The 12525-nt window shown below is 40.1% G+C and overlaps 1 protein-coding gene across 1 annotated transcript in view; it reads right to left on the bottom strand.

Moving 5' to 3' along the window:
• Positions 1-12525, bottom strand: part of NPHP3 (nephrocystin 3) — a 40541-nt gene that overhangs the window by 27243 nt on the left and 773 nt on the right. Inside the window, exons 2-10 of the mRNA XM_008054914.2 lie at positions 12342-12518; positions 11835-11951; positions 11630-11703; positions 11177-11302; positions 10191-10341; positions 8247-8399; positions 6468-6601; positions 4519-4679; positions 1814-1970 (exon numbers count right to left, since the gene is read on the bottom strand). Coding sequence (XP_008053105.2) covers positions 1814-1970; positions 4519-4679; positions 6468-6601; positions 8247-8399; positions 10191-10341; positions 11177-11302; positions 11630-11703; positions 11835-11951; positions 12342-12518 — 1250 coding nt within the window. The remainder of the gene's footprint in view (positions 1-1813; positions 1971-4518; positions 4680-6467; positions 6602-8246; positions 8400-10190; positions 10342-11176; positions 11303-11629; positions 11704-11834; positions 11952-12341; positions 12519-12525) is intronic.

The following is a 12525-nucleotide window of genomic DNA, read 5'->3' as shown; positions in this document are numbered from 1 at the left end:
TTTGCTATGTCTCATTCTCCATCCCATCTTCCACTTTCACTGTGAGGCCATAACATATCTGGCCACGTCCAGATGTTACTAGCATCGCACAAGCAGAAGTGAAGTGGCATTCTGTTATCTTGGACCAGGAGGAAGGACACATGCTTTGCCTCCCCTCACCCAGGTGCTTTGCCACCCTCACGTGCCCCAGCCTTGTGAAGGACCCACAGGAGATCTGCTTCTAGAGAATGAGGCGCTCGCAACAGGGACCACCTGGCACCTCACTCCAGGAAGCAGGTGGTCTACTCAAGCAACCAGAAACATGGTGATCGCCCTGGTCGAGCTATCTTTTCACTACTAAATGATGTAAAGAAAAATGTGATCTTATTTTCTGGCTAGGCACGGGGAAATAAACAGTCTGTCAAGATCCTGGAGTTGTTTTCAGCTGTATTCTTCACATTAACCAGAAACATTTACCAAGTTAGCTCCATGTACAGTAATGAAAAGCCTGTGATCCCTATTCTAAAAATTATCCTGCCATCCACACAGGGATGATCGAGTTTCTCTCAACCTCTCATCAGCATTTTGCTTTCCCCAGAGCTCTTAGGAAAAGTCACTATAACAAATATTTTCCAGATCAGGTGCCTGTAATCCCAGCACTTTGGAAGGTTGAGATGGAAGGATGACTTGGGCTCAGGAATTCGACACCAGCCTGGACAACGGAGTGAGACTTTGGCGCTTACAAAAAAATTTAAAAATTAGCTGGATGTGGTGGCACTTGTCTGTAGTCCCAGCTACTCGGGACTGGGAAGATTACTTGAGTCTAGGAGTTCAAGGCTGTGGTGAGCCATAATCATGTCACTGCACTCCAGCCTGGTGAGAGAGTGACTACAACTCAAAAAAACAAAACAAAACAAAACAAAACAAAAAAACCCAGCTGGGCTCAGTGGCTTAGCCTGTAATCCCATGCTTTGGGAGGTCAAGGTGAGTGTATTGCCTGAGCCCGTGGGTTCGAGATCCGCCTGGGCAACTTGGTGAAATCTCATCTCTACAATAAATAAAAAAAAATTAGCCAGGCGTGGTAGTGTGCGCCTGTAGTTCCAGCTACTTGGAAGGCTGAGGTGGAAGGATGACCGTCGGAGCCCAGCAGGTCGAGGCTGTGGTGACCGGGAGCATGCCACTGCACTCCAGTCTGGGTGACAGAGTGAGACTCCAATTCAAAAAAACAAAACAAAACTTTTCTTTACACTAATCCTTGGTCAATAGATAGAAGGACTCTGTGCTTGGGAACAATGCACAAAAAAACCATCTGATTTGTCCACTCACAGATCATAGTCTTTCTAGCCACACAGTCTTACTCATTCTGCTCTTTTTCTCATAGCCCCCAACCAATCTGTTGGGAAATCCTGTTGGCGTTACTGTCAAAATTTATCCAGAATCCTACCACTTCTCATCATCTCGTATACACCACCCTCTTCCAAGACCCCAACATCCCTCACTTGGGTGACGGCAATAGCTTTCAGACTCTGCACACGACCCTCCAACTGACTGTTCTCAACACAGGAGCCAAAATAGATCGTCAGTCAGATGGACAGGTCAGTCCTGCCATTCTTTTGCTCTCAGTCCTGCCGTAGCTCCTATCTCACTTCGAGTACAAAGCTTTAAAACAGTCTCTGATTGTAAAGAACTTCAGAGGTGATTCTAAGGGCCTGGGCTAGTGACACTGGCTTCCCTACCTCCCCAGACACGGCAGGCTCACACCCACCTCCTGGCCTTTGCTCCAGCTTTTCCCTCTGCCAAGATTTACGTTCTTCAGTAATCCTACAAATCTTACCTTGGCTTTGTTGGTCTTGCTTAGGTTAGAAACTTGGTCAATCAGTTGCTGGACAGCGTCAGAACTGACTTTCCCGTCCTCCAAACGATGATAGATCAGTCGTGGCTTTCCTTCAGGGTTTTCCAGAAAAGCTTCTTCACAGTCTTCCAGTAGTAGGCTGGAGTGAAAATCGGCATTTCATGCACTACACTGCACTGTGGCAGCAGTTAGTCAATCAACCTAAGTTCAAGCATGGCTTTTAGGACAATGACAAGTGGCCAGAAAGGCTCAGCTGCAGAACAAGTGAAGTTCTCAAAAAACTGTTATTTTTATAGTCCTGTACTAGCTCAGTCTTAAAAAATAATGTGTGCATTAGCCAACGATGAATGCAAGTAAGATAAATTAGGCATTAAATAGTAAAGCACATATAGCTTTATTTTTAAAAACTAAAAAAAAAAAAAAAAATTGCAAAAAGACTGTTGAACATGGCTCAAACAACGGACCAGGCTCGTGAGACTTGGCAAACAAATGGAAGATGGGCAGGTTCCACGTTCAAGCCAGCACCCAGGAGGCCAGGCTCAGTGTGGCACACAGGCCCCCGTGCATGGCATGAGGCCCACTCCCACTGCCATACTTCTCGGCGGCCATGAGAAAAGAAACACTGAAATGAAAAGATAAGCAAATGTGAGAAGAGCAGTCCAGGCAAACTAAAGACAAGGTAGAGGCTAACAAAATATAAAATTTAATGAATTAAAATTCTTACTCTTCAAAAGGAATATAATTTTTTAAAAATATGTAAAATTTTACTTAAGGGAGATAAATTGAAATCTGCCAAGCAAATGTAATCAAATATAAAAAAAATAGGAGAGAAAACATGAAAAGAGTTTAAAATTGAAATCTAAAAATAAATGTTGAAAGTGTAAAAATAATGTACAATATTTTATTAACAAAGAAATTTCTTCAAGTTGAAGAAAAAAGACGATTTCAAAAATTAAAGAATTAAAGGAAAAGAACGTAACAACAAATGACATATATTGCCAGGCAAGATAAAACACTACCCAAATATTGGCAATAAACCAAGATATATCCTTAATAAACACCAAAAAAAGGGGGGGAAAGAAAAGGGGAATAAATGGACAGTCATGAAACCCAACTGAAGGCAGAGCAGTCGAGTCGAGGGAAACATATTCTGGATGAAGGCTAACTGATCAGGTCGTTCCCTGCCCACCTAGTCACCTAAGGATCAACAATGAATTAGACTGCAGAGAAGCGCTGGTGAAGCTTAAGGTCCTACAGACTTCTGTACACAGTTAAGGTCAGAGTTGGTCCACAATCTAAAAAAATTAAAAAGCTTTGAAAGCATTAAATCCAGACAACATATCTAGAAAGAAAAACTAACCTCTTATTAAATGTATTTTATGCTTTATCTATGTAGCTAATTGGTAAAAAAAATTCTTATTTGCACATAAAATTCATTAGCATAATTATATTCATTAAAAAATTGTTCACTTTACTGGGTTTAAGTTGTAACTGCCTTATATCATTTAAATTATAACTCAATACCTACACAAGTGTTCAAGTACACGAACTTTATAGTACCATATAAAATTCAAATACCAGCCGGGCTCGGTGGCTCAGCCTGTAATCCCGCGCCTTTGGAAGGCTGAGGTGAGTGGATTGCCTGAGCCCGCGGATTCAAGACCGCATGGGCAACTTGGCAAGACCTCACCTCTACAATAAATCAAAATGAACCGGGCATGGTAGCGCATGCCTGTAGTTTACTTGGAAGGCTGAGGCGGAAGGATCGCTGGAGCCCAGCAGGTCGAGGCTGTGGTGACCGGAAGTGGCCACTGCACTCCAGTCTGGGTGACAGAGTGAGACTCCAACTCAAAAAAAAAAAAAAAATTCAAATTCAATTTGTATCCCAGTAAAGGAAACCATGAAGGTTAATTCTGATTATTGAAATCAGGGGTCACCAACCTTTTCTGTAAAGAGTAAGAGTGAACATCTTGGGCTTTGCAAAACATACAGTTTTTGTTGTAACTATTCAACTTTGCTGTTACAGAACAGAAGCAGCTGTACAAAAACATAAATAATTCAATGTGGCTGTGTTCCAATAAAAGTTCACTTACAAAAGCACACTCCTGGCTGGATTTGGCCCTTGGGTTGTAGTTTGCCAACCCCTGATAAAAATGATCTTTACATTAACCATGTTGACCATATGTTGATCTAATAGCATAAAAGCATAAAATTTTTAATTCTTTATTTCAGTATGAACAGTAATAAAATTAATTATATGTCATAGATTGCTTTTTATTATAAGAATGCAAGCCGGGCTCAGTGGCTCAGCCTGTAATCCCGCGCCTTTGGGAGGCTGAGGTGAGTGGATTGCCTGAGCCCACGGGTTCGAGACCCGCCTGGGCAACTTGGCGAGACCTCATCTCTACAATAAATCAAAAAATTAGCCGGTTGTGGTAGCGCGCGCCTATAATTCCAGCTACTCAGAAGGCTGAGGCGGAAGGATCGCCGGAGCCCGGAGCCCAGCAGGTGAGGCTGCGGTGGCCGGGAGCGGCCACTGCACTCCAGTCTGGGTGACAGAGTGAGACTCCAACTCAAAAAAAAAAAAAAAAAAAGGATGCAATTGGAAGTTATCTTTGAATTTCATTTGGCAACAGTTCTATTTACAGCTTAATGCCTATAATAAATTACAATATTATTCAGCTTACCTTGGTAAAGTTAAGTAAATGAATAAAATAACTAAAGAACTCTTCTCAATTTCCCATTTTCTTAGAGTAAGGTAATTATTTTCAACATCTATTGGAAAATAAACAGCATGGAAAAAATATCCCATTGTCTCACACATTCTTTTAAGCTTAGGTGAATAGTCCTAAAAACAAATTAAAACATATAAAAACATAACATATTTACCTAAAGATCTAGTGAGAGTCATACTAATTAAAATATTTATTTTATTATAAAAACATGCTTTAAAACAGATTAGACTGGATATTTCTAATATAAAATTTTAAAAATAATAATACAATTACATTTTTAAAAATCTTAAAGATAAAAGACAAGTGTCTCTCCCTTACACAAATAGTAATAGCTTAACTTGGCTATATTCTAGCTCAGAAAATGACTTCATAATAAACCTAAAACAATAGGAGAAAGTATTAGGTCATTTTGCTTTGGTATTTGTTTCTTTTTGTTATTATTAACAATTTATTTTACTGTTATAAGGAGTGCAAAATATAAATCCATAGATGCATACAGTAGATATATTAGAACACTGAAACAGACAGATATAAGTTAAAAACATGTTGGTCTATAATAAACTAGGTTACTAAATAATGATGACTATTATTATCATAAAAAATGAGCTGCACTCTCAAAAATGCTCTTGGGAATAACCTCCATTTGATTACTAGATGGAAGCTTTGGGTTTTAAAATAGTTCCTCTTTTTACCAAAATTGAATAATATCACAAAGGAAAGCTAAATGAATTTATTAGTCAACAATCTGTAGGTTGTGAATATAGTAGGGATAGCATGTGACATACATATTTAAGAAAAATTCATTTAGAAAAGTTGTAAGCAAACATTTTTTATAAAAGATCTGATAACAAATATTTTTGCAAAAATAATAATGGCTTAATAACTTGGTCATTTTAGTAGGATCTTTGTGGCTTATCTGGTTTCTCAAAATTTACTCTGCCATTGAATTGCTGTTGTATTACAACCATAGATGATACATAAACAAATACGTGTGGTAATGTTCTAACAAAACTTTATTTATAAACATTAAAATTAGGATTCCATATAATTTTCACATCATAAAATATTCTCCTTTAGATGAAAGGAGAAACCCGGAAAAATGTAAAACCCAATCTTATCTCTGGGCCATATGAAAACAAGCAGCAGGCCAGATTTGCCAACAGGCTACAGTTTGCTGATCCCTGCCTTAGAACACATCCAGTAGTGCCTTAAAAAATTAAAAACCATAACAAGAAGTAAATTTTATTATTACCTGACACAGATTCAAGGACAGAGCTGGCAAAAAGTAACTAAAGTAGATATGATCAACAAGGGTCTAAAACATTGCCGAGAACATGCAATGCAACATTCAAAGAACATGAAGTTCCAACACCTCATGTTGATATCCAAAACTAATTACAATTAGAACCATCTTTGTCGGTCTTAGCTCCTGTCTTAAGAAAATTATTCCGGGGGGTGGGGGGGGAGGGGGATGGGATTAACAGTAGCAAATATTTGTCGGGGGATGGGAAAACACCTCTTATCAACAGGGTGCCTGAATGAAACGTAATTGTACACCTAACCCTTAACTGTACCCCACAAAACCATAATAAAAAATACTGATTAATGAAAAAAAAAAAGAATGAAATCAGTGCCCTCATTAAAAAAAAAAAAAAAAAGAAAATTATTCTCAGAAAGTTTTTTTTAAAAAATTCTTGATTCACCACCTATCCTCCTTTGCATATATTACAACACTAAACAAGATTTTCTCTTAAGAAAAGCCCAAGATGCTTGCTGTTCTTTAAGACATATAATCTAGTAGGCAGCAAACTAATTCATTTAAACACAATAGTATCAAAAGTAGGTTCTAATATTAACTTATACTTTAAATCAGTGAATACAAAATTTATAAGCATTCTCACCTTAAGGAAAAGATCCATTTCAGGCTGGGTTTCATCTGTATAAATGAGGTAACATCTGACAGTGTTACTCCATAGAGAATGTGAAAACAAGGGAGTAACATGCAGTAAACTAGCCACAGCAACATCCCAGTCATCTGAAAATAAAATGTCTCATAAGTTCATGAAAAAACTACCAGAACACATTGGACAAGATGATTCCAAAAAAGTCTGAAAAAACATAACATCATGGAATGGAATCTGATCTCACATGTCAATACTGACACAGCTTCTAGAATAACACATTAGAAGGCAATTCGTTTTCTCACCTCAAATTCTCTTTGGGAGTTGAAGGAACACATATCACCAGTGGCCTCCCTGGGGTACCAGTGGCTCCAGTCAAATGCCATGAAACTACTTTATGTGAACTATTCAGTGAGTTTGCTACTAGAGAAAAGTTAGTAGCAAACTCATTTCTGGGCGGACCTTCTTATTGTTCTTGAAATACATTGTGTCAAAAAGAAAGGCCAAGAATGGCATAAAAAAGTGGCTGTATTTTGTGTTTAGTGAGTATGAAAATTTTAAGATATGTTTGGCTAATTCAAAAAGCACAATTTTAAGATATGTTTGGCTAATTCAAAAAGCACAATTTTAAAAGTAATTTTAATTTTGGTGATAAAGAATATTAATAGTTCTAAGAGTAGAACTACTTATAACTTCTTAGGTCTGCACTGATAATGAAATTCTGAACACATCTTAAGCTGTTTTGGACCAGATTATATAAAAGTAACAAAAATATTCTTTTGAGCCGGGCTCGGTGGCTCAGCCTGTAATCCCGCACCTTTGGGAGGCTGAGGTGAGTGGATTGCCTGAGCCTGCGGGTTCGAGACCTGCCTGGGCAACTTGGTGAGACCTCATCTCTACAATAAATCAAAAATTAGCCGGGCGTGGTAGCACACGCCTGTAGTTCTGGCTACTTGGAAGGACAAGGCAGAAGCATGACCGGAGCCCAGCAGGTCGAGGCTGTGGTGGCTGGGAGTGGCCACTGCACTCCAGTCTGGGCAACAGAGTGAGACTTCAACTAAAAAAAATATATATACATTCTTTTGACTACAAATAACAGTTGACCCTTAGTATCAACTGGGCATTGGTTCCAGGACTTCCTAAGATACCAAATTCATGGTACTCAAGTCCACTTTATAAAATGGTACAGTATTTGCATACCACCTACACACATCCTCCCATATACTTTAAGTCATCTCCAGATACCTAATGTAAATGCTATATTAAAGTTGTTATACTGTATTTTTTATTTGTAGTTTTTACTGTTATATGTCTTTCCCAAATATTTTTGATCGGTGGTTGGCCAAACCTGTGGATGCAGAACCCATGGATATGAAGGATCGATTGTACTATGTTACTAAACGAGCTTTTGTATTCTGTATTCTGTTCTAGAACCCACTTCAGCACTACTGAAGAAACAGACACGAAGACCAAAACCTACAACAGTAGGTGATCTATATTAGACTTGCTGCTCAACTAAAATACCTGAGAACGAGACCAGAAGCGCAGTTACTAGCACCTGGGTGGGAAGGCTGTCTGTAACACCATGTGGTCTCAGTATGGATTGTGTAAGCTTGTCATCCTCGGTCAGCTACAGTCCTAGTGCAGCAGAGTTGGTCAATGAAAGGCACCCATAACACAGATGTCATGTTCTGCTGATGGCAGTTCTCCTAACTCAAGATTTCAGACCATGAACAGGCACTGCCACTAGGCAAGCAATGGGTAAATATGATGTGTTACCTCTGTTGACATTTGCAAAGGGTCCTTCCACATCTATAGAACTATGGGCAAACTCGGGGCCTCTGAAAGACTGCTGAAGCTGGATCATACTCCCTATGGAAGGCTCACTTCCCAAGGCTCCGCCAGTCCAATATTCACACTGAGTTCCGGCAGCTGTTAAAGCAAGAGATTTTTATCTTGTGAAAACCAAACTACTGAATGTTCACATACTCATCACCTACACTGAACAGGATCTCCCATTTTAAAAAAATATCACAATACTGTAAATACAGTAAATATTCAAACAGTAATCTCGGAAGCACTCTGCCACCTACTTCTGGCAAAGTTCTAAAGTACTGGTTGACATAATCCTGTTTAACGTCTCAAATTCAAAGGCAGGGTTAAAAAGAGAATGATGAAAAGAACTGAGAATACAACAAGCAAAGGAATTACAGTAAGAGTGCAGTTAAAAACACCCCACTAAACAGTCTAAAAACTATTTCTAACCACACAGCTTAGGTATCCACTAAAATCTGAAGGAAAGAACTTCAAAGACAAACTGCTACCAGCACACTAGTGACTAATATTCGTAATCCATTAGCATGTAAGCTCTTTGCAGCAGGGAGTATGCCCTTCTTAACCTCCCAGAACAACAAAATTAGTCTCTGAATCAGTACCTGCTTATGAACATGTTGATGGCTTTCTGGTAAGTTATACTGGCCAGAATATCCAACGGCATCCTTGGCAAACTATAATAAACTGCTATTTGGGTAAAAGCTCTGGCAAAACTGAGCTTACTATTTGTGGCTCTTTGAATCTTATACGGGTAGCATTGCCTCAAGCATTCTTTCTTCATATTTAAATCAAAATAAGAAGAAAGACCTAGAAAGGAATGTAAGCGGGTGGTTTTTGTTAACTCCCCAAGATCATAACAATAGTTTTGAAACACTGCACATCTGAGCATGTCATCATTGAAATAATCACTAAGACAAACGTTTTCTCAGTCTTACTAAGAGTAACAACTAAGAAAGTATTTTCTCAGTTAGTCTTGGCCAGTAAGAATCCCTTCATTCTGTTCCTTAAGGTTAATAAATAATAAAAGTCTCAGGATGCTGGTCAGGTTCTAATGAAACTAAAATGAAAATGAAGAAGAAATGATCAGTTACCATATTTTACTCAAAATGCATCAGTTTATGAGAATATAATTAAAGTTGCTTAAAAGTAACTACACTTTCCCACTGTATTTAAAATAGGATCTTTTTCTTTTTTCAGTATCATTCACTTCATTAATATTTTCTTAGAACATGGTAAACCCTTTCATTCTGTGGCTTCAGGCTTTTTTATGTCAAGAAAAACATTTTATAGGTTTAATTATAAAACAAAAACCTGACTAGTTCATCACACAACTACACTGGAAATCATTCAGTGACATATAATGCAGGAACTCCAAATGATAACTGCAAAGAATCATCACTATGTGAGAAAATAATGTTGCAGAGACTACTAACTCCAATATCCATTCTTCCCTTTTCCTTTAGTAAGAGAATCCCACATTTTAGTTGGACATACGTCCTAGATGTAGTTCTGGCTGGTGGGATCTGAGCAGAAGTAATCTTTCAGGTGTGCCTTCCTGGGAAGGAATGCGATCTGCCTTTTTTCTTCCCCTTGGCTAAGACGCGGTTGTAATGGTGGGACACAGAGCTATCTTAGGCCAGAGAGAAAACCTACGGGTTAGGGTTGGCAAAGCAACAAGATAGGAGGAACTACAGTTTCTGAATCCATGCTCTTCAGGGAGAAGAGGTATTCTAAAAGCTGAGAGAAAGTGCAACTCTGTAACAGCAGTGAAAGCAATTATCTAGCTAATACAGATAAGCAAAAGGAATACATCAGATTCAAAATTGACTCTACAATATTATAAGAGATATACTGAAAGCTCAAATTATTATAATTATAAAATGACTTTACCAGTAACATCTGTACAGTTGTCATCCGAATCAGACTCCCCTGGATCAAACACCTGGATACCCTGAGCCTGTAGCCTCTGAAGTTTGCTCTCCAGTTCTCGCTTGGCCCTCAGCAAGTCCTGAATTTCATTTTCTTTGGTCTCTCTGAAAATCTTTGAAGAAATAATTTTAACGTTTCATAAACTTTTTCACAATCAAGCAGTTGCAGCATCAAGTTTTAAGGAAAACATATTTCATTCACAAAATCAATAGTCACTTGGTCCTTAATCTCCTCTTTTGTGGGATGAATATCCCAAAACCTTTACCTTGCTGCTTCATAACTGGAAGCCACTGGAATGCTGGCAGGATATGTGTCTGCAGTGCGAGCCTGCCATGTGCACTGCATGACGCTTTCAACTGGCCTCTCTCTCACTAACCGCAGTCGCGTCCTCCTGCACACCACACCCCCAACATTTTCCAATGCTCTTCCATGTGAACACATTTTCCTTTTTTTCAAAATTCCCTATTGAAAGGTTCACTTTAGGGTACCTAACCCTGAGTTGTACCCCACATCTTTAAAGTAAGAAAATTTAAAAAATAAATAAACGAAAAATAAGATGTTCACTTTGTACCTTTTCTTTGGATTATCTCAAGTTTACCATATCCAACTCAAGAATGTAAAGTGGTCTACTCAAATTCTTAAAACTTTCATGAGTCCTACATAATTCTACCTATAGTGCAATATCATACAGACTTTCTTTAAACTGTATTTTATTATAAAGATGGGGGGTACAACTTAGTATCAGGAACTAATTACTAATACTAACACCGCCGGCAGCATTAGTATCAGGTACATAAGGAATCTACGTGCAGGTGACGTCTGGGCCTCCAACGGGTCCTCACCTCCCCTGGTTTAGGACTAGGTACCCTTTGTGTTGCTATAGAAGCTTTTAAAATACGCTGTTTTTATCCCATGTCACTTTGGGAGTAAAAATGTAAGGCATCTACCTTGAACTGCCTTTTGACTTTGTCTCTGTCATGTTCAAATGTCGCTGCTCTCTCCATCGCTTGGTATTTTGCTTCTAAAGCACTTTCTTTTTCCCGGAGTATCTTCTGATATGTTTTTTGAAGTGCCTGGAACAAGTTACCTTGTTATTTCCTAACAAATGAGAGTCTTGCCACCAAATTTTACATTCATACAAATCTAACAGTCTACTTACTACCTGCCCAATGATCAGGAACTGCAAGTTGTCATTTTAGTCAAACATACCATGGGGAAAATTCAAGCATGCTTGAAGTATAGCAAATCAAGACACTTCAGCACTAGCTTTCAATGAAAATACCGCACCAGCTCTTAAACATCACTATGCCTCAGTCTTTCCATCTTTAAGGGAATAAAAAGTACAATTTATAAGGCTTAACTTGAACGTTAATCAATTCGAGGAGACCGTAAGCTCCTACCATGCTATTCACCTTACAGTGCCCTAAGCCCCTCACAGCCCCGGATACACCGCAGGCCTCAAGTACACGTCCACCTGAACGAATGAAATAAATGTGGAAGAACTTTTTCACGCCTACGTATGGGAGAAAGGAAGCCACATGTCTCCTAAGGCATCAGGACTGGCGACAGGCGGGACCTGGGACTGTGACGTCTACCAGCCCTTACCGCCCTGGGGCCTGCTTGGCGCGGCCTTCTTTTTGATCTGCCGTGGCACAGCTGCTTCCTGGGTGCAGTGTCTCCGGGGCAACGGCTTGGACACATAAAGTCGGATATTGAAATGCTCTAGTCCATTTTACACGGGCAAGTGCATTAACGGTTGCCCTGCAGGAAAACCGGAAGGTCGCCAGACAGACCGCGGACACCAGGGTCTTCCCAGACAACAGTGCTAATTACACAACAGCTAATGAGGGGACTGGGGGGAAAAAGCCTTGCCTCGATGCCTAGTCTAGAAAACAGGAGGCCTCTTTCCTCTAGAAAAATCAGCCAGGTATTTATTCCATCCCCACCGTGACGAGCCCAGGAGGCCTGGAACTGCCCAGTCTCTCTCCTAGGAAAAAGTAAGCGAGTGACCCAAAACACAGCAACCGTCAGAGGCGCCAACCGAGGACAGTCTCCGAACTCTGCTTACAGAGAAGCTGCACGCGCCATCTTAATGGGCTGAAACGCAGCTACCACACGAGGGCCCGGCTCCCACTGCTCTCACAGGAGACGCCCCCAAGGCGCCGCCGGCAGCTTTTCGGGCGCCGCGGTCCGGAGAGGTCGGAGGCTGCCGCAAGAGGCGCGTCAAGGTCCCCGAAGCCCGAGAGCGCGGGCCTGCCCACGGGGCGCAAGCCCCCGCGGGGGAATGCCCTGCCGC

This window comes from Carlito syrichta, unplaced genomic scaffold, assembly GCF_000164805.1.
Source record: "Carlito syrichta isolate Samal-C Ts95f unplaced genomic scaffold, Tarsius_syrichta-2.0.1 Scaffold301610, whole genome shotgun sequence".
Classification (NCBI taxonomy): domain Eukaryota; kingdom Metazoa; phylum Chordata; class Mammalia; order Primates; family Tarsiidae; genus Carlito; species Carlito syrichta.
This window is presented reverse-complemented; position numbering and strand designations above follow the sequence as displayed.